This window comes from Periplaneta americana, chromosome 5 (genome assembly GCF_040183065.1).
Source record: "Periplaneta americana isolate PAMFEO1 chromosome 5, P.americana_PAMFEO1_priV1, whole genome shotgun sequence".
In the NCBI taxonomy this organism is placed as follows: domain Eukaryota; kingdom Metazoa; phylum Arthropoda; class Insecta; order Blattodea; family Blattidae; genus Periplaneta; species Periplaneta americana.
This window is the reverse complement of record NC_091121.1, coordinates 12,664,559-12,686,417: the sequence shown is the minus strand read 5'-3', so window position 1 is coordinate 12,686,417 and position 21,859 is coordinate 12,664,559. Positions and strand designations below refer to the sequence as shown.

The 21,859-nt window shown below is 32.4% G+C and overlaps 2 protein-coding genes across 3 annotated transcripts in view; both read left to right on the top strand.

The window, feature by feature from the left end:
* Positions 1-280: 280 nt before the first annotated feature.
* LOC138699480 (endo-1,4-beta-xylanase A-like) lies at positions 281-10,100 on the top strand. The gene is made up of 3 exons (XM_069825392.1): positions 281-301; positions 5,787-5,955; positions 7,208-10,100. Exons 2-3 carry the CDS (start codon positions 5,798-5,800, stop codon positions 7,440-7,442), a joined length of 393 nt encoding a protein of 130 aa, XP_069681493.1. The 5' UTR covers positions 281-301; positions 5,787-5,797; the 3' UTR covers positions 7,443-10,100.
* A 1,608-nt stretch (positions 10,101-11,708) lies between these two features.
* The window catches only part of LOC138699479 (uncharacterized), a 33,711-nt gene continuing 23,560 nt past the window's right edge, over positions 11,709-21,859 (top strand). Inside the window, exons 1-3 of one of the 2 annotated variants that reach the window (XR_011332019.1) lie at positions 11,709-11,863; positions 14,427-14,595; positions 16,293-16,398. The gene's annotated coding sequence lies outside the window, so the exon portion shown is untranslated. Of the gene's footprint in view, positions 11,864-14,426; positions 14,596-16,292; positions 16,399-21,859 lie in introns of those variants that run through there. The other variant, XM_069825391.1, reaches the window with a different exon arrangement.

Below are 21,859 nucleotides of genomic sequence, written 5' to 3'. Positions count from 1 at the left end.
GTAATATTTAATTTATAGAGAGGCGAAAAGTGTCATCAAAATAGAGCCCTATTTTATCAATATCACTTTTCACTTCGTCGGCTTACTCCATGTTCAACGTTTGGCGTTGTCCAGAGGTCAAAATTCAGACAGAATCTCGTGGTATGATTTGTTGTTACTATCCATCATAAAAGCCACTTCGGGAGATCAGTTGTATTAGATAAAAAGAAACTTATGCTATGTGGAGAAATAGCGGCTTTATAAGAACCAACCTCTGTCTACTCGCCAGAAAGTATCTGTCCTTCATTTGTCTGCGTGAGAGGTAAGCGAGCCTTAACATCTTAGCTTTATATCCGAGATAGGCGGCTGGTCATGAACCAAAAGCCAACAGGACTTGAATTATTAAGCACCGAGTGCATGTCACTGTTCGGGGGATATTCTGTACACGAATTTCGTAATATTTAATTTATAGAGAGGCGAAAAGTGTCATCAAAATAGAGCCCCATTTTATCAATATCACTTTTCACTTCGTCGGCTTACTCCATGTTCAACGTTTGGCGTTGTCCAGAGATCAAAATTCAGACAGAATCTCGTGATATAATTTGTTGTTACTATCCATCATAAAAGCCACTTCGGGAGATCAGTTGGCGATAGGCCTAGTGGAGTTATTTTGTGGCGGACAAAGCCAAGGGCTTTTCTTGGAGTTTTCACGTCTTCCCTCTTCGTTTCACCAACACTTCCTGCAGTTCCTTTTAAAATTATTTATTTATTTATTTATTATCCATTTATTTTATTTAGTAGATTTATTTCTACCGGCAGAGGTAAGGACATAAACCCTTCACTTCCACTCAACCAGTATTGAAACAATAGCAAATATAAAAATGGCAGAAATACAGGAACAATATACAATTAATAATAATAATAATAATAATAATAATAATAATAATAACATGAAAGCAAATTTAGTTACATTAATTCTAAGAATCAAATAATTATAATAATGTGAATCGAAGTAATTGTTAAAATAATATAGAAAATTGATATGTTAAAAATAAAAATCATACATTAGAAAAAATTATATTTTAGAAAAGCTCACAGTCTAAACAGTAATTAGCAGTACAGTCATTGAAAATAATAATTTTAAACTTCTTGGTATTACTGTGGACAGCACACTAACCTGGGCAGACCATGTTGATTTTTATTTTTTATATTTTATTGGGTTATTTTACGACGCTGTATCAACATCTAGGTTATTTAGCGTCTGAATGAGATGAAGGTGATAATGTCGGTGAAATGAGTCCGGGGTCCAGCACCGAAAGTTATCCAGCATTTGCTCATATTGGGTTGAGGGAAAACCCCGGAAAAAACCTCAACCAGGTAACTTGCCCCGACCGGGATTCGAACCCGGGCCACCTGGTTTCGCGGCCAGACGCGCTGACCGTTACTCCACAGGTGTGGACATGTTGATTTTATTTGTAAAAAATTGTCAAGAGTAATATTTCTTCTGCGAAATTTGAAAATGTTGTTCCGAAGAATTACATTAGAGTCGTCTATTTTTCTTATTTTCATAGTATACTTTCTTATGGACTACTTTTATGGGGTAATAGTACTCATACTAATAAGGTATTTATGTTACAAAAAAAACTATTAGAATTATAACAAATTCATCAATGAAGGCACACTGCAGACCGTTATTAGTAAATGAAAATATTAACATCACTGTATATTTATCAAGCCCTAAATTTCGTCAAAGAAAATTCACAAATGTATAGGAATGATATCCATATATACAACACCAGAAACCGTGACCTTTTTGACATACCTAAGTGTAAGCTAACCAAAACAATAAATAATTATTTTATTATGTCTTTAAAAATTGCAAATAAATTTCCGAGATATCTTTTTAATCTGGAAACGAAGTCTTTTAACAGACTTTTCTCTGGTTGGTTAATTAACAAACAATTTTATGAAATTAATGAGTTTTTAATGTCAATGTTGTTGAGAGTTTTTGATACAATTTTGTTCTGTTGTTTAATTTTTATTACTGACTTTGTCAATTGCACAATGTTGTGTGCTCTGACTGTACAACACTGAATATACTGAATATTTGACAGGAGGGTTTTGAAATTAGTAAATGTATTATTATTATTATTATTATTATTATTATTATTATTATATTAATATCTTGGTCACTTTTTAAATTTTAATGTCATATTTTCAGAAATTTAAACCCAATTTACAGGTCATTTTCCTGTTATTTTTAGGTCAGCAACTTCCGAGCCGTGCTATGTAAATAACACAAAAATAGGACAGTTTGTTAGTTACTATTGTTTCGGACTGTCACCATTAAATCAAATTGAAGTTGATGATACCTTTACGGACGATTTGATGTCAATAAAACCCAGCGATTTTTAAGATCCTAGAGCTTTTGTGAATATCTTTTAGACATCTATAATTAACAAAATTCAGAGTTACTCCCAGCGATTTGAGCATAACGTGCTCTTCTACAGCCACAAGAACAAACTCATGTAAATCGTTTCATTCTAAGCTGAACAGCACGTGTTTTGCACCGTCACATCAATCATCCTTGCTTTCCTAGATAAACTTACAGACGTTCAGAGGAAAATAAGATTCGAAGTAAAGCTTTCAGAAAGAACCCATACACGCAAAAGGAGTTTTTATAAACAATAAAATACGACAATTAAGTAGAAGTGAAATAAGCAGGTTTCAGTTCATTGAGCCTGTTTCTTTTAAATTCCTCCTAAGAATTTTAACTGCTGTGACAATTTTAAATTATACATTTGAAACTATCAAACTTGCTAAACAAAATTGTTAACCAAATTCGTGCAACACCATAAATTAGTAAATAAATAAATTGATCAGTATTGCTAATGTAGCTTAGATTATGCCCAAACTACGAATAACAGTTGTGAAAATACTCTCAAGCGTGTAAAATTCAAAAGGAAAGTTTCATTGAATTTATCTACCTGTAAATTCTACCTGCTCTGAACCGGGACTCAATTCATGAGTTTACTGGGGAGTCCTGAGACTCAATTCATGCTCTACTCTATGTTCATGCACCGTGACGGAACTCACGCGGAGCCGAGATGAGGCCAAGAATTCGACATGAGAATACCTGACATTCGCCTTACGGTTTGGTAAAACCTCGAAAAAACCCAACCAGGTGATCAGCCCAAGAGGGAATTGAACCCACGGCCCAGCGCAGCAGTAGACAAACACACTACCGCCTGAGCTACGCCCTTAGCTGAATGCTTCTTGCACCGCAATAATTATATTTATACGGTACCTTTACTTACTTACAAATGGCTTTTAAGGAACCCGCAGGTTCATTGCCGCCCTCACATAAGCCTACCATCGGTCCCTATCCTGTGCAAGATTAATCCCTTATGAACATTAGGTCTTAGTTAGAACTTAGGGTTATAATACAAATTAGATTTACTTTAAATATCATTTTAAGTGATCGTGCTTCATTTAATTTAGGACGCTCATTATTATTATTATTATTATTATTATTATTATTATTATTATTATTATTACTATTATTATTATTAGTAGTAGTAGTAGTAATTATTATTATTGTTATTATTAATTATTATTAGTATTGATTTTATTATTAGCATTTATTATCAATTTATTATTAATTTTTTTTATTAGTCGTTTATTATTGTCATTATTGAGTGTGATTAGTTACCACTGCCATCGGGTATATACCCATTTGCAGTGTGAATAAATATACACATACATACAGTCTCTATCATCATATCCCACCTCTCTCAAATCCATTTTAATATTATCCTCCCATATACGTCTCGGCCTCCCCAAAATACGGTACCTTTATCCTTCCTAATATATTTTATTACAATGAAACTGAGAAGCGAGACAGAACAAAACTTAATTTATATTTTTGTTATATATCCACAAACAAAGTCTAAAATTTCCACAATAAAACAAATAAGTGCAAAAAATACCTAATTTATTTTTGTAGGATTTACTATCTTTCTAGAAATCAAAAGTGAACGATATGCCATTTAAGTCTGTAGGCCTTTGGTTTTTTATTTAACATTAAGTTTCAATATGAAGGCTGCATTTTATTTTTTTGTTTACCTTTCTTTTTTTTTCTGATTACAAAACAAAACTAACAACTTTTCAAGGTTCTCTGTTATCATGCTTTGTCTGTTATAAACAAATATATTTCTGAATGCTGAAATTGATCGTTTAACATCACACGAAATTACTGTATAAAAATTTAGTGTAAGATCCAGGCTCAAGCAAGCCTCACTTTCTTGGCAAAAGACCTCCTTTACTTTGAACACAATGCTGTAACTAAGGTATTCCGATAACACCAGTTGGTATGGAAAATCTGTTCTGTTAGGAATTATTGTATTACTTACTTACTTACTTTTAAGGAACCCGGAGGTTCATTGCCGCCCTCAAATAAGCCCGCCATTGGTCCCTATCCTGAGCAAGATTAATCCAGTCTCTACCTGTGGCACGCTAAATATACCTCTTCATAGAACATCTTGTTATTCCTCATCTTTTACAATATCCACCTCGCGTCAATGGAATTCCTTATCACAAAGTATCAGGGGCTGCAAGACAACAAACACCTTTAAGAACAGCTTAAAAGATAACCTTATTAGCATTTCACTCCAATCATACTGATTTTAACTATCACTGACTACACTGTTGCTTTTTTTCTTTAGACATCATCCTGATTGTGCTGTATTTTCAAAATTGTCTCATAATAATCTCTTTCTATTATCTAATATCATTTGAAATATATTAACATTCTATGTATTTTAGTTTAATTCTGCTACACAGTTTATTTCAGTGTTTAATTGATAGTTCATAGTATTTTGTTGTTTAATTCGTAAATAACTCTTGTATACATGTAACTCTCATCTAAATCAAATTGTTGAATTCTTTGTAAGTTCATGCATATGTATATACACTTTTTGCTGGTTGAGTGGAAGAGAAGGCCTTACGGCCTTAACTCTGCCAGCTAAAATAAATCATTATTATTATTATTATTATTATTATTATTATTATTATTATTATTATTATTATTATTATTATTATTACCATTATATCCTACTTCCCTCAAATCCATTTTAATATTATCTTCCCATCTACGTTTCGGCCTCCCCAAAGATCTTTTCCCCTCTGGCCTCCCAACTAACACTCTATATGCATAGGAATTATTGTATTACTTTCAATAATGTTGCAGGAGGCATCACGAGCGAATGCACTCACACAAAATACAACAAAATCACGCACTTGACACTGCTAGTGAAAAGGTGGGTAGGGGGCATTATGTTTCAGATAGGTAGGGATATTTAGGAATGCTTCTTGTTGTGCAGTAGTTCAATGAAACAAAAGCAGGGAGTGGTTATTTTGATTTTTTTTTTTTCACAAATGGCAATTTCTAGCCACTAAGTACAGTCAACCAAAAAATACTATGTGCTGACAATCAAACAATGTAAAATCTTATTTTTATGAAATATGCAAATTTCGGGTTCATGTAAAAAAATCCTGAGATATGATACGATACATTCACAATAATCTATTACATGCAGGAACGCCTGAAATAAACAAAAACTACGTACGATTAATTATTGCATATTCGTCATCACAGAAGTGCAAAACATGAATAAAATGTTTTTCCATGACTTTCAAATAGCCAGTAAAAATATTTATTCGCACACGAATCCTGACCCCATATATCACCTTTAAGTCCGATAGCTTGTATTATTTACACCCTGTACATTTAAGTGTGATGTTTACAGGATTTTCCAACATGGCGTTCATAATAAGAAGTATTCACAATGGACTAGTTCTGGATGTTAGACGAGGTGAGAAGCGAAGTGGTGCGGAAGTGATCATGTGGCCGTACCACGGCGGCGACAACCAGCTTTGGGAGTACAAGAACAACATGATCTACAGTAAAGTCAACGGGTAAGTACTAAGTAGACTACAAGAACAATTTGATCCACAGTAAACTAAGAAGCACGAGGTCCTCCCTAACACCGCTGTCACAAGTCATTCGACTAAGTGAAGTGAGACATTTGTTAGTGATATGAGAGCCAGGTTAGCACTGTTGGTAGAGCGACACATTACGGACTGGAAGAGCCAAGGTTACACTCGAATGGAGTTTGGAAGTTTTATTCCTTCATTAACTCCAGAATAAATAATAATAATAATAATAATAATAATAATAATAATAATAATAATACTTACTTCCTTACTTACTGGCTTTTAAGGAACCCGGAGGTTCATTGCCGCCCTCACATAAGCCCGCCATTGCTCCCTATCCTGAGCAAGATTAATCCAGTCTCTATCATCACATCCCACCTCCCTTAGATCCATTTTAATATTATCTTCCCATCTACATCTCGACCTCCCCAAAGATCTTTTTCCCTCCGGCCTCCCAACTAACACTCTATATGCATATCTGGATTCGCCCATACGTGCCACATGCCCTGCCCATCCCATACGTCTAAATTTAATGTTCCTCATTATGTCAGGTTAAGAATACAATGCGTGCTGTTCTGTGTTGTGTAACTTTCTCCATTCTCCTGTAACTTCATCCCTTTTAGGCCCAAATATTTTCCTAAGCACCTTATTCTCAAACACCCTGAACCTATGTTCCTCTCTCAAAGTGAGAGTCCAAGTTTCAATAATAATAATAATAATAATAATAATAATAATAATAATAATAATAATAATAATAGTAATATCTGAAGCTCGCGAAAGAAGCTCTTACTATTTGGCAGTATTTGTAACTTCGTAGCTGTGCAAAATGAGTTTCTTGTCTATAACTGCCAACAAAAATCAAAATAAAAACGATAAATATTCCTGAATTTGTCAATTATGTCACTGTGTATATGTATCGAATACAGAGTCCAGATTTGAGAAGTTACTTTCTGAGAAATATACACACTTATCACATTACATTATCTTATACTTTATAACTACTGAAATATTTTTATTATTATGTTCAACGTTGTTTATGTTTCTCTTTTAAAATACAAAATAAATAAATGCTAATAAGGGATTTTTTTGTTTTATTTTGTAAATCGTCTCCCGATCATCTCAGCTCTTTACACGACCCCACAGGGGATCGACCCACGCTTTTGCAACAACTGATATAGGCAAATATTAAACTCAAAATATCAGTATAAATTCAATTACTGTGTCGCTTTTTCAGGCTCGTTTTGGACATCACGGGTGCGAAGAACGGTGGCCAAATCATCACATTTAACCCGCATGGAGGCAAAAACCAGAAATGGTACTTTGACGACGACTTCACGATCCGCAGTGACGCCGGAATGGTGATGGATGTGAAGAAGGCCGCAAAGCACCAGGGAGCGAGTGTCATTGGGTTCGGGAAGCACGGCGGAAGCAACCAGAAGTTCCGTGTCATACCGTACAGCAGACGTTAACAGAGGATAGAACAACCAGAAGTTAGACAAAGCATATCAAAAGTAGCTTGTAAATCGAGTTTAATGTCAATCAGTAGCATGAAAATTAGAGTCACGTATGCAACCTATCAAGTAGCATTAAGAAAGAAACAAGTAAAATATCTAGCATTAGTACAAAAAAACCACCAGAAGATTGTAAAGTAATCTTAACATTCGGAAAAGTACTCAGAAACTCAAAGTCATACAGGATATCGTATAGCGGCACAGATATCACAACCAAGTTAACAGCAAATACTAACACTAATGAGGAAAGCACTAGAATTCAGAATATAACTTAATGTCACAGAGTAACACGGAAAAGAAGAAATTCAGAATCAAAGTTAGTATCATAGAGCACCAGGCATATATAGGCTAAATAAAAAATCAAAGCCCAAGTTAACGCTTGAAAATATTGCTAAAAATAGTAAACATTAGCACAAGATAGGTAATTTAAAGTTCAGAATTAAATATAACGTTAGACATTAGAATGGGAAAAGAAACCAAGAACTAATAATTAAAAATAACAACAGACTGTCGCCTATCGGGAGGTCTCGGGTTCGATTCCTGGGCTTGGTTCTCGGTGAATTTTTCTTGAAGAAGAAAAATCTCCTGGGTGCCTAGAGTATGGAAATTTATATGATTGTGAGTGTGCTGGGTTAATATTAATTAGCCAATCTTCAAAAATATAAAATACAATATATCAGGACTGTCGCTGGGCAGTAACCTTTCAGCGTCACATTGTTGACATGTAACTCCATCTGTTAGTACAACCATAAAGCACTAATAGATGCTAGAGAGTTAACAACGAATTACAAAAACAACAACAAACTGTAGGACAAAAAGAAATCTCAAGTTTCGAAAAAATCGTATCTAGAAGTATCAAAGAAAAATGATGCCACAAGTATAAAATCCAATATAAAATCAGAAAATCACAAAATAAGCAACCAGAAGATTAGAATCAAATCTAAGAATAGATACGAGAAATAAATCACCTCAAGTTTTGAAATCAGACAACTCAGTAAGATTTTACAATTTCAAAATTCAAACTAACAGAAAATAACATGGGAAACTACCGCCTTATAATAGACAATTAGCATCAGAGCTACCAGAGGGCATAACGAAGAAAATCTTCTGCTTCGAAGCACAGGTTCAGGAGATAATAAACTGCTTACGTTCAAAATTTAATTCAGTATCAGGAAATAACATTAAAAAGCAACCAGAAGTTTAGAATAAAACATAACAATGGACCGCACTTTCGAAAGAGATCCTCAAGTTTCAAAATTATTAGCATGAGAACTTTTCTAGTTCAAACTATTGAGCCTAACATAAGGAATTAGCACAAACATATAATTCAAAATCAAACCCACCCTGAAACTTTTAACAAGCAGAAAAGCAACAGGAAGACTAAAATTCAACTTAAGTCACTTGTACAAAGAAAATAAGCACATCTCCAGAATCTGTTCTACCAATACGCAGTCTGGAAGAAAGCAATCGCAAGTTCATAATTCAATTTAATATCAAACAATAACACAGATAAAAAGGAAGTTTAAAATCCCATCATATTAATAATATCGTGGAGAAATGCAATTGTAAAGTTAGACTCCAGCCCACCAACCATAGGCATCAGCACGGCAAAAGCAATCAGAGGACCTGAAATCAATCTAACGTCAAGAAGTAACAGACGTTTGAGATGGGCAGGGCATGAAGCACGTATGGGCGAATCCAGAAATACATATGGAGTGTTAGTTTGGAGACCAGAGGGAAAAAGACGTTTGGGGAGGCCGAGACGTAGATGTATTTGAGGGAGATGGGATATGATGCCAGGGACTGGATTAATCTTGATTAGGATAAGGACCGATGGTGGGCTTATGTGAAAGGACAATGAACCAATGGGTTCTCTAAATGTCATTTGTAATCAAGTTATATTGTTTATTTGCATAATGGATATGCCCTTCTTCATTTTTTCATTCCTAATGAATAGAATAGGACACAATATAAATTTCAATTGTAGTCACGATACCATTCGAATCAGTGACTTACGAATGAGTATTAATTCATACACACACACACACACACACACACACACACACACACACACACATATATATATATATATATATATATATATATATATATATATATATATATATATATATATTCATAAGTGTTTGTAAAGTTGTCAAAGGGTAATAAAAAAATATCAAAGAAAGACAAGATCTCTGAGTCTATTTAATGCTTTCCTGATTTCATATATGAAAGAAATCGTTAGTTAACACAAGTTTTTGTGTATGATCTCAATAACACCACTCAATTTTAACAATCTTCTCCAGTCTGACGACTGAGAATTTTTGGGGGAATACTGTCGATGACAAAGTTCCCAGGAGTTTACCGATCACTGGTATTAACCTAATTTACACATCACTGGTATTAACCTAACAACTACTGTATTTGAAGTATAGTAATTCTGGAAACATCTTCTGAAAGCCCGTAAAGTTCTGCTTATTTCATAGCCAGTATGTTCACATCCATCTCCATCGTCTAGGCAAGGGAGTGTATGTAAAACTCAGAAATGCAATAGTATAAACTTGTAATAAATGTTACTGTATTTTATTTACAATAAAAAGTTGGATATTCTTAAAATATTTATTTTTTAAACTGAATACAGAGTGTCCCGATATTGTGTACCTTAAATATGTGCAGCCTGTTATACACAAAGCAGGAAAAAATGTCATAGTAACTAATTGCCTAAACGGCATAGTTAGAGAGAGTACGCGAATTCTAATGGGGAACGTACTGACATGAGACACGACCGAATTTATGTGCTGCTGCCCGTATGCACGCTGCAGATTATCCTAAACATTTGGACATGAAATTTCCAGGACGATGGATAGAGAGGAATGGATCTGTCATAATTGCAAACTTCATTAGCAGAGGGAACCAAGTTCCTTGGGCCGGTCCGCACCTGTGGAGTAACGGTCAGCGCGTTTGGCCGCGAATCCAGGTGGCCCGGGTTCGAATCCCGGTCGGGGAAAATTACCTGGTTGAGGTTTTTTTCCGGGGTTTTCTTCAACCCAATATGAGCAAATGCTGGGTAACTTTCGGTGCTGGACCCCGGACTCATTTCACCGGCATTATCACCTTAATTTCATTCAGATGCTAAATAACCTGAGTTGTTGATACAGCGTTGTAAAAATAACCCAATAAATAAATGAATCCATGGGCCCAGAGAATGAAGGCCGAATCACCTCGTCCAGAAGTCCGCATGTGTTACATTCTGACATAAATTGATTCGTAGATAAAAAAAAAAAAATATCTTCTATAGCTGAAAATAAATTGTAAGTAGGAAGCAGAAGACAGAATGAAACATTTTTTTTTCTGTATGCATTTTCGTAAAAATCCCGAATTCTACTCCTTTGCAGCATCATACTATACAGGGTGTACTAACTAAATGTGTCAAGACTTTGGGGAAATATTTCTTATATCTAGAGCAGTGGTCGTCAGCACTCGCTGAAATAGGTATAGGGTAAGCAGTGCGTCGTAATATGCCCCGTCGTGTAGCAGGAAGAGGGAGAGAGCACACCCGCCAGCAGCCACGGGTGCACCATAGTGCAGTCTCTTATCTGTGGGTAAGAGACGCTTGCCCGAGGGTGCACTGTGCTGATGACCGCTGATCTAGAGCATAGAATTATGTTATACGAGTATGATTATAGGACAGGAAAAACATTATTTCCTTGTTAAGCGTTATTTTTCTACTTCTTTTACATTTTATGATGCTGAAGTAATTACTTTTTGTGTAATGTGCCGCCAGAATCATCACGTGCAAATACACAACAACTTCATACCAGAACAGTCGGGCGCACTATTTCCCTTTTAGGGCTCGTTCTCTACAGATGTCACTTGAACTTGAAGGGAAAACCTCAAATTATCCCAAATGATGATTGAATGTTAGTATCTCATAATAAATGCTTAAGATGTCCTCCATCGCACTCCACTCAAAAATAAACTAACTTGTGCATCGTACCAAGTATACAAAGAAGGAAAAAAGCTCTAAGGAAGAAATAATGCGTTTTCATCCTTTAGATGTGAGTAATGGTTCCTCGAAGTTGTTACATATATTTTGATACACTCTGTAAACAATGAGAATGAAGTAATGATAAGACTTCCATTTATACAAGACCGATCGATTTACGGCTATCTCTAAAATTTCCTGCTATAAATTGTTCGCACATCTTATGTAACATCTCACCACTGGTTAAATACTGTCACATCCAGATCTTTCTAGGCTTGGTAGTAGATAAACAGGAAGTCAATATGTGAAAAAAATATTTGCTTTATATGAATAAGCGCTATCTATCGCCAAGAAGTAGCTATCCTTCATTTGTGTGGTGTCGTCTGTGTGCGAGGTAAGCGTTCCATAACGATCTTAGCTTTATATCTCAGAAAGGCGACTGGTCATGAAACAAAAGCCTTTAATTATTAAACAGTTGATACCAGAAGGCGAATGTATGCCACGATTTGGTGAATATTCTGTTCATGAATTTCATGATGTTCATTTAATTTGTAGACAGGAGAGCTGTTTTGTCAAAACAGGTTCATCTAATCAATAACACTTTCTACTTCGTCAGCTTACTGCCGTTTGCCGTTGTCCAAAGATTAAAATTAAGATGGAATATAAACAGATACAATAAATCGCGTAGTCTGACTTATGGTTACTGACCATCAGAAGAACCGCTTTGATAGCGCAGTTAGCAGAACGGTGACTTAATACAACGGCGTGACCGAGTTCAAAACCCGGTGGAAGTTGAGTTGTATTTGTGATAGACAAATCCAAGTTTTGAGTATTTTTCTCGAATGATCTCATTTTCCCCTCTTCACAATAATTCCCCTTTAATTATCATCTCCATCTCGAAAAGCAGGAGGCCCCTACTGTTTACGCGACGTCGAATCGGTCATCTCCCATGTTGGGTGTTCTTCGCAATTTGTTCAAAGATTGGTAAATAACAGTGATGGTAATTCTAGACGACTCACAGTTCTACAAAGAGGACATGACGGCTCAGGTAGATCTATTAGGTATGGTAGACCAGCACCAGACGTATGATACTGGTATTTAGAAATTATTGGGTAGAAAGAAATACGTATTGTGACGCATGTAGACGGCTTAAGCAGGCAGCACATTCGGTACAAAACGCACTTTAAAGAAATAACAAAACGGATACTTGGGCTGAAGAGCTTAACGATGCTTTATATACCACCTAATAATTGTACAGGATAGAAGTAATAGGATCAAAAAATGGAGAACAGTCATGAACACAAATAAGTCATCTACAGTAACATTCATATACCTCAAAAAATAAAAAGTACTTCCATTATACCTCAACTGTTCACCAGTACCACAGCATGAAGAAATACGATATCTTGGACTCATCCTAGACAGTCGCTTGACCTGGAATAAACATCTCACTTACACCCTCCAGAGATTAAGATACAGACTTCATCGATGGAAAGCAATACTTTCCAGCTCTAGTCTTTCCCTTTCCAACAAAAGGTTAATATATGTAATGCTTCTCAAACCTATTTGGCTCTATGGATGTTCATTATGGGGATCGGCTTCTATAAGCCAAATCAAGCGTATTCAAACATTCCAAAATCGGGCACTAAGGATAATCACTGGAGCACCATGGTACATGAGAAATGAAACACTTCATTCAGATCTAGACCTAGCCAAAATAGACACTGTAATTCATTCTTCCTACACACGCTTATTTGCAACATTGTCAACACATTCTAACAACTTAATCAACCAGATTCCTCGGAACCTGCCCCCTGCACGGCCTGATCGTCGCCTCAAGAGGAAAAGGCACACTGATTTGTTGATACTTTGAGGAACGTTTATGGACGTCACCCTCTCCACAAGTCTCATATTATACTTACTTACTTACAAATGGCTTTTAAGGAACCCGAAGGTTCATTGCCGCCCTCACATAAGCCCGCCAGCGGTCCCTATCCTGTGCAAGATTAATCCAGTCTCTATCATAATACCCCACCTCCCTCAAATCCATTTTAATATTATCCTCCCATCTACGTCTCGGCCTCCCTAAAGGTCTTTTTCCCTCCGGTCTCCCAACTAACACTCTATATGCATTTCTGGATTCGCCCATACATGCTACATGCCCTGCCCATCTCAAACGTCTGGATTTAATGTTCCTAATTATGTCAGGTGAAGAATACAATGCGTGCAGTTCTGTGTTGTGTAACTTTCTCCATTCTCCTGTAACTTCATCCCGCTTAGCCCCAAATATTTTCCTTAGCACCTTATTCTCAAACACCCTGAACCTATGTTCCTCTCTCAGAGTGAGAGTCCAAGTTTCACAACCATACAGAAGAACCGGTAATATAACTGTTTTATAAATTCTAACTTTCAGATTTCTGGACAGCAGACTGGATGATAAGAGCTTCTCAACCGAATAATAACACGCATTTCCCATATTTATTCTGCGTTTAATTTCCTCCCGAGTGTCATTTATATTTCTTACTGTTGCTCCAAGATATTTGAATTTTTCCACCTCTTCGAAGGATAAATCTCCAATTTTTATATTTCCATTTCGTACAATATTCTGGTCACGAGACATAATCATATACTTTGTCTTTTCGGGATTTACTTCCAAACCGATCGCTCTACTTGCTTCAAGTAAAATTTCCGTGTTTTCCCTACAAGTCTCATATTATTGTAACGTTAATTATTTAAGCACAATTGATAGTACTAATGTACAAAAATTGTCAAATAAATTTAAAAAAAAAAGAAGTAATAGGCCTAATTTCACTGCATTGAAATTAAAGAGCGAGACAGAATACAATTTAATTTGTATTTTTGTTCAGTGTACTTTGTTATATCACATTTGTAAGTTTGATACATCGCATTATTTACACCCTGTAGATCTAAGTGTGATGTTTCTATGATGTCTACAGGATTTTCCAAAATGGCGTTCATAATAAAAAGTATTCACAATGGACTAGTTCTGGATGTTAGAGAAAGTGACAAGAGAAGCGGTGCGGAGGTGATCATGTGGCCGTACCACGGCGGAGACAATCAGCTTTGGGAGTATAAGAACTGTATGATCTACAGTAAACTCAGCGGGTAAGTGGCACCAGATCTTCGCGAACACCGCTGTCACATGTCACTCGATCCAATGAAGTGAGTTACTTTATATGAGATTCAGATTAGCACTGTCAGTAGAGCGATAGAGTACGAACTGAAAAAGCCACGGTTCAAACCCAGTGGAGTCTAGAATTTTTTATACGGTTCAGTGGCCCACTCAGTCTCGAGTATTTTCCCGGATGTGAAATATGGCTGAAGAGAACCGGTTCGCCCTAACCGCTTACTAAATTTGTAGCAATACGTAGAACTGGTTATTATGGGCCGTATTCATAGACATTGTTAGCGCGGGCTTCCGGTGGATGATCAGCGAACTAACGTCTTTCGTATTCATAAACCAGTGTTAGCGATATGATATGATATGAATCCTGTACAAGTAACCAGTCGATAGCCGGGGCTAGTTTAGCACGCTCGTAGCGCGGGCTAGCGAAATGTCTATGAATAGCACCCTAAATCTTTTAAGTTAAGATTATTAGCTTTTACAGAAAGGAAGAACATTCATTGAACACTAAATTCTCTACTTTTTAATATTGCAATAAACACCTAATCTTGCCTAAAAATTACATAACAGATGGTAATCTGAAGGCGCAAGATCAGGGTATTACATCATCATCATCATCATCATCATCTCTTATCGTGTCCTCCTTTCGAAAGATCGATTAGAAATATGCCTCCATTCGTCTCTGTCTTCCCAAGTTCTTTTTCTGTTTATTTCATCTCACTTGTACCCACGTTCTTTTACGTTCTTCTGAATTTGATCTATCCATCTTTCCCATGGCGTTCCCATTGGTCGTCTTCCTTCACTTATAAATTTAATGTATTCTCTTTGGCAGTCTTTTCCTTTCCATTCTCTTAAGGTGCCCAAACCATCGTAATCTCTTATTTTATAATTGTGTTGTTAATTTTTCAATCTTCAGAGTTTCCCTGATTATGTCCTTTCGTATACTGTCTCTTTGTGTCTTCTGTACAATACCTCTCAGGGTTTTCATCTCAGGCTTGGATTCTGGTCTGATCTTTTTGGTGTATGTTCAGGTTTCTGAAGCATGTGCCAAAATTGCCTTGCAGTATGTTTTATATATTGCCATTTTGCTCTTTATTGGTACATCTCAATTCCAAATTAAATATTTCATCAAACTGTATACATTTGAATTTTTCTTTATTCTTTTGTTAATTTCATGCAGTATTTTTCCGTTTGGAATAATTTTTGTTTCCAAATAGTTAAACTTCTCTATTTTTTTTTCAAATTTGTGCCTGATAACTTAATATTCCAAATTTAAAAGCATGATGGGGCCGATAAGATGATACAATAACAATTAAAGTTTTATCATAACCGTCAATGCTTATCCTTTTAACAAAATTATTGGGTTTTACAATAACTTGTTACATTTATTTGATTTTTAACGTTTTCGGCTTAATTAAGCCATCTTCAGAAAAGTTTATGCCCATGTGCATGAGGTAGGTACATGTATATATAATACAAATAAATAAACCAATGAACATCTCTCTATGGAAGTAATTGAACATATGGCAAGATTAAAACATTACTGTGTTAAAATTGGCTATATGAGCCATATAAAGTTATTAAAATTATTACCTACATACTAAATTAAATTAAAACAATTAAAACATATATGATACAATTGTAATTAAAACAGGTTGGTATCTGTGTTGAATTTCAGATCTGACAGAGACTTGGTGAAACAGCTGTGGGGGAAGAAAAGAAAATGTATCAGGTTATGATACCTATTATTCCAAATTATAATTTGAGAAGAGAAAATGTATCACGTTATGGTACCTATTATTCCAAATTATAATTTGAGAAGAGAAAATGTATCAGGTTATGATACCTATTATTACAAATTATAATTTGAGAAGAGAAAATGTATCAGGTTATGATATCTATTATTCCAAATTATAATTTGAGAAGAGAAAATGTATCAGGTTATGATACCTATTATTCCAAATTATAATTTGAAAAGAGAAAATGTATCAGGTTATGATACCTATTATTCCAAATTATAATTTGAGAAGAGAAAATGTATCACGTTATGGTACCTATTATTCCAAATTATAAGAAAAGAAAATGTATCAGGTTATGATACCTATTATTACAAATTATAAGAAAAGAAAATGTATCAGGTTATGATACCTATTATTCCAAATTATAATTTGAGAAGAGAAAATGTATCACGTTATGGTACCTATTATTCCAAATTATAAGAAAAGAAAATGTATCAGGTTATGATACCTATTATTCCAAATTATAATTTGAAAAGAGAAAATGTATCAGGTTATGATACCTATTATTCCAAATTATAATTTGAGAAGAGAAAATGTATCACGTTATGGTACCTATTATTCCAAATTATAAGAAAAGAAAATGTATCAGGTTATGATACCTATTATTACAAATTATAAGAAAAGAAAATGTATCAGGTTATGATACCTATTATTCCAAATTATAAGAAAAGAAAATGTATCAGGTTATGATACCTATTATTACAAATTATAAGAAAAGAAAATGTATCAGGTTATGATACCTATTATTACAAATTATAAGAAAAGAAAATGTATCAGGTTATGACACCTATTATTCCAAATTATAAGAAAAGAAAATGTATCAGGTTATGATACCTATTATTACAAATTATAAGAAAAGAAAATGTATCAGGTTATGATACCTATTATTCCAAATTATAAGAAAAGAAAATGTATCAGGTTATGATACCTATTATTACAAATTATAATTTGAAAAGAGAAAATGTATCAGGTTATGATACCTATTATTCCAAATTATAATTTGAAAAGAGAAAATGTATCAGGTTATGATACCTATTATTCCAAATTATAATTTGAAAAGAGAAAATGTATCAGGTTATGATACCTATTATTCCAAATTATAAGAATACAAAATGTATCAGGTTATGATACCTATTATTACAAATTATAAGAAAAGAAAATGTATCAGGTTATGATACCTATTATTACAAATTATAAGAAAAGAAAATGTATCAGGTTATGATACCTATTATTACAAATTATAAGAAAAGAAAATGTATCAGGTTATGATACCTATTATTACAAATTATAAGAAAAGAAAATGTATCAGGTTATGATACCTATTATTACAAATTATAAGAAAAGAAAACGTATCAGGTTATGATACCTATTATTACAAATTATAAGAAAAGAAAATGTATCAGGTTATGATACCTATTATTACAAATTATAAGAAAAGAAAATGTATCAGGTTATGATACCTATTATTCCAAATTATAATTTGAAAAGAGAAAATGTATCAGGTTATGATATCTATTATTCCAAATTATAATTTGAGAAGAGAAAATGTATCAGGTTATGATACCTATTATTCCAAATTATAATTTGAAAAGAGAAAATGTATCAGGTTATGATACCTATTATTCCAAATTATAATTTGAGAAGAGAAAATGTATCACGTTATGGTACCTATTATTCCAAATTATAAGAAAAGAAAATGTATCAGGTTATGATACCTATTATTACAAATTATAAGAAAAGAAAATGTATCAGGTTATGATACCTATTATTACAAATTATAAGAAAAGAAAATGTATCAGGTTATGATACCTATTATTACAAATTATAAGAAAAGAAAATGTATCAGGTTATGATACCTATTATTCCAAATTATAATTTGAAAAGAGAAAATGTATCAGGTTATGATACCTATTATTCCAAATTATAAGAAAAGAAAATGTATCAGGTTATGATACCTATTATTCCAAATTATAATTTGAAAAGAGAAAATGTATCAGGTTATGATACCTATTATTCCAAATTATAAGAAAAGAAAATGTATCAGGTTATGATACCTATTATTCCAAATTATAATTTGAAAAGAGAAAATGTATCAGGTTATGATACCTATTATTCCAAATTATAAGAAAAGAAAATGTATCAGGTTATGATACCTATTATTCCAAATTATAAGAAAAGAAAATGTATCAGGTTATGATACCTATTATTCCAAATTATAAGAAAAGAAAATGTATCAGGTTATGATACCTATTATTCCAAATTATAATTTGAAAAGAGAAAATGTATCAGGTTATGATACCTATTATTCCAAATTATAAGAAAAGAAAATGTATCAGGTTATGATACCTATTATTACAAATTATAAGAAAAGAAAATGTATCAGGTTATGATACCTATTATTACAAATTATAAGAAAAGAAAATGTATCAGGTTATGATACCTATTATTCCAAATTATAAGAAAAGAAAATGTATCAGGTTATGATACCTATTATTACAAATTATAAGAAAAGAAAATGTATCAGGTTATGATACCTATTATTACAAATTATAAGAAAAGAAAATGTATCAGGTTATGATACCTATTATTACAAATTATAAGAAAAGAAAATGTATCAGGTTATGATACCTATTATTCCAAATTATAATTTGAAAAGAGAAAATGTATCAGGTTATGATACCTATTATTCCAAATTATAAGAAAAGAAAATGTATCAGGTTATGATACCTATTATTCCAAATTATAATTTGAAAAGAGAAAATGTATCAGGTTATGATACCTATTATTCCAAATTATAAGAAAAGAAAATGTATCAGGTTATGATACCTATTATTCCAAATTATAAGAAAAGAAAATGTATCAGGTTATGATACCTATTATTCCAAATTATAATTTGAAAAGAGAAAATGTATCAGGTTATGATACCTATTATTCCAAATTATAAGAAAAGAAAATGTATCAGGTTATGATACCTATTATTACAAATTATAAGAAAAGAAAATGTATCAGGTTATGATACCTATTATTACAAATTATAAGAAAAGAAAATGTATCAGGTTATGATACCTATTATTACAAATTATAAGAAAAGAAAATGTATCAGGTTATGATACCTATTATTACAAATTATAAGAAAAGAAAATGTATCAGGTTATGATACCTATTATTACAAATTATAAGAAAAGAAAATGTATCAGGTTATGATACCTATTATTACAAATTATAAGAAAAGAAAATGTATCAGGTTATGACACCTATTATTCCAAATTATAAGAAAAGAAAATGTATCAGGTTATGATACCCATTATTCCAAATTATAAGAAAAGAAAATGTATCAGGTTATGATACCTATTATTCCAAATTATAATTTGAAAAGAGAAAATGTATCAGGTTATGATACCTATTATTCCAAATTATAATTTGAAAAGAGAAAATGTATCAGGTTATGATACCTATTATTACAAATTATAAGAAAAGAAAATGTATCAGGTTATGATACCTATTATTACAAATTATAAGAAAAGAAAATGTATCAGGTTATGATACCTATTATTACAAATTATAAGAAAAGAAAATGTATCAGGTTATGATACCTATTATTACAAATTATAAGAAAAGAAAATGTATCAGGTTATGATACCTATTATTACAAATTATAAGAAAAGAAAATGTATCAGGTTATGACACCTATTATTCCAAATTATAAGAAAAGAAAATGTATCAGGTTATGATACCTATTATTCCAAATTATAAGAAAAGAAAATGTATCAGGTTATGATACCTATTATTCCAAATTATAATTTGAAAAGAGAAAATGTATCAGGTTATGATACCTATTATTCCAAATTATAATTTGAAAAGAGAAAATGTATCAGGTTATGATACCTATTATTCCAAATTATAAGAATACAAAATGTATCAGGTTATGATACCTATTATTCCAAATTATAAGAAAAGAAAATGTATCAGGTTATGATACCTATTATTCCAAATTATAATTTGAAAAGAGAAAATGTATCACGTTATGATACCTATTATTACAAATTATAAGAAAAGAAAATGTATCAGGTTATGACACCTATTATTCCAAATTATAAGAAAAGAAAATGTATCAGGTTATGATACCTATTATTCCAAATTATAAGAAAAGAAAATGTATCAGGTTATGATACCTATTATTCCAAATTATAATTTGAAAAGAGAAAATGTATCAGGTTATGATACCTATTATTCCAAATTATAATTTGAAAAGAGAAAATGTATCAGGTTATGATACCTATTATTCCAAATTATAAGAATACAAAATGTATCAGGTTATGATACCTATTATTACAAATTATAAGAAAAGAAAATGTATCAGGTTATGATACCTATTATTACAAATTATAAGAAAAGAAAATGTATCAGGTTATGATACCTATTATTACAAATTATAAGAAAAGAAAATGTATCAGGTTATGATACCTATTATTACAAATTATAATTTGAAAAGAGAAAATGTATCAGGTTATGATATCTATTATTCCAAATTATAATTTGAGAAGAGAAAATGTATCAGGTTATGATACCTATTATTCCAAATTATAATTTGAAAAGAGAAAATGTATCAGGTTATGATACCTATTATTCCAAATTATAATTTGAGAAGAGAAAATGTATCACGTTATGGTACCTATTATTCCAAATTATAAGAAAAGAAAATGTATCAGGTTATGATACCTATTATTACAAATTATAAGAAAAGAAAATGTATCAGGTTATGATACCTATTATTACAAATTATAAGAAAAGAAAATGTATCAGGTTATGATACCTATTATTACAAATTATAAGAAAAGAAAACGTATCAGGTTATGATACCTATTATTACAAATTATAAGAAAAGAAAATGTATCAGGTTATGATACCTATTATTACAAATTATAAGAAAAGAAAATGTATCAGGTTATGATACCTATTATTCCAAATTATAATTTGAGAAGAGAAAATGTATCAGGTTATAATACCTATTATTCCAAATTATAAGAAAAGAAAATGTATCAGGTTATGATACCTATTATTCCAAATTATAATTTGAGAAGAGAAAATGTATCAGGTTATAATACCTATTATTCCAAATTATAAGAAAAGAAAATGTATCAGGTTATGATACCTATTATTCCAAATTATAAGAAAAGAAAATGTATCAGGTTATGATACCTATTATTCCAAATTATAATTTGAGAAGAGAAAATGTATCAGGTTATAATACCTATTATTCCAAATTATAAGAAAAGAAAATGTATCAGGTTATGATACCTATTATTCCAAATTATAAGAAAAGAAAATGTATCAGGTTATGATACCTATTATTCCAAATTATAAGAAAAGAAAATGTATCAGGTTATGATACCTATTATTCCAAATTATAAGAAAAGAAAATGTATCAGGTTATGATACCTATTAT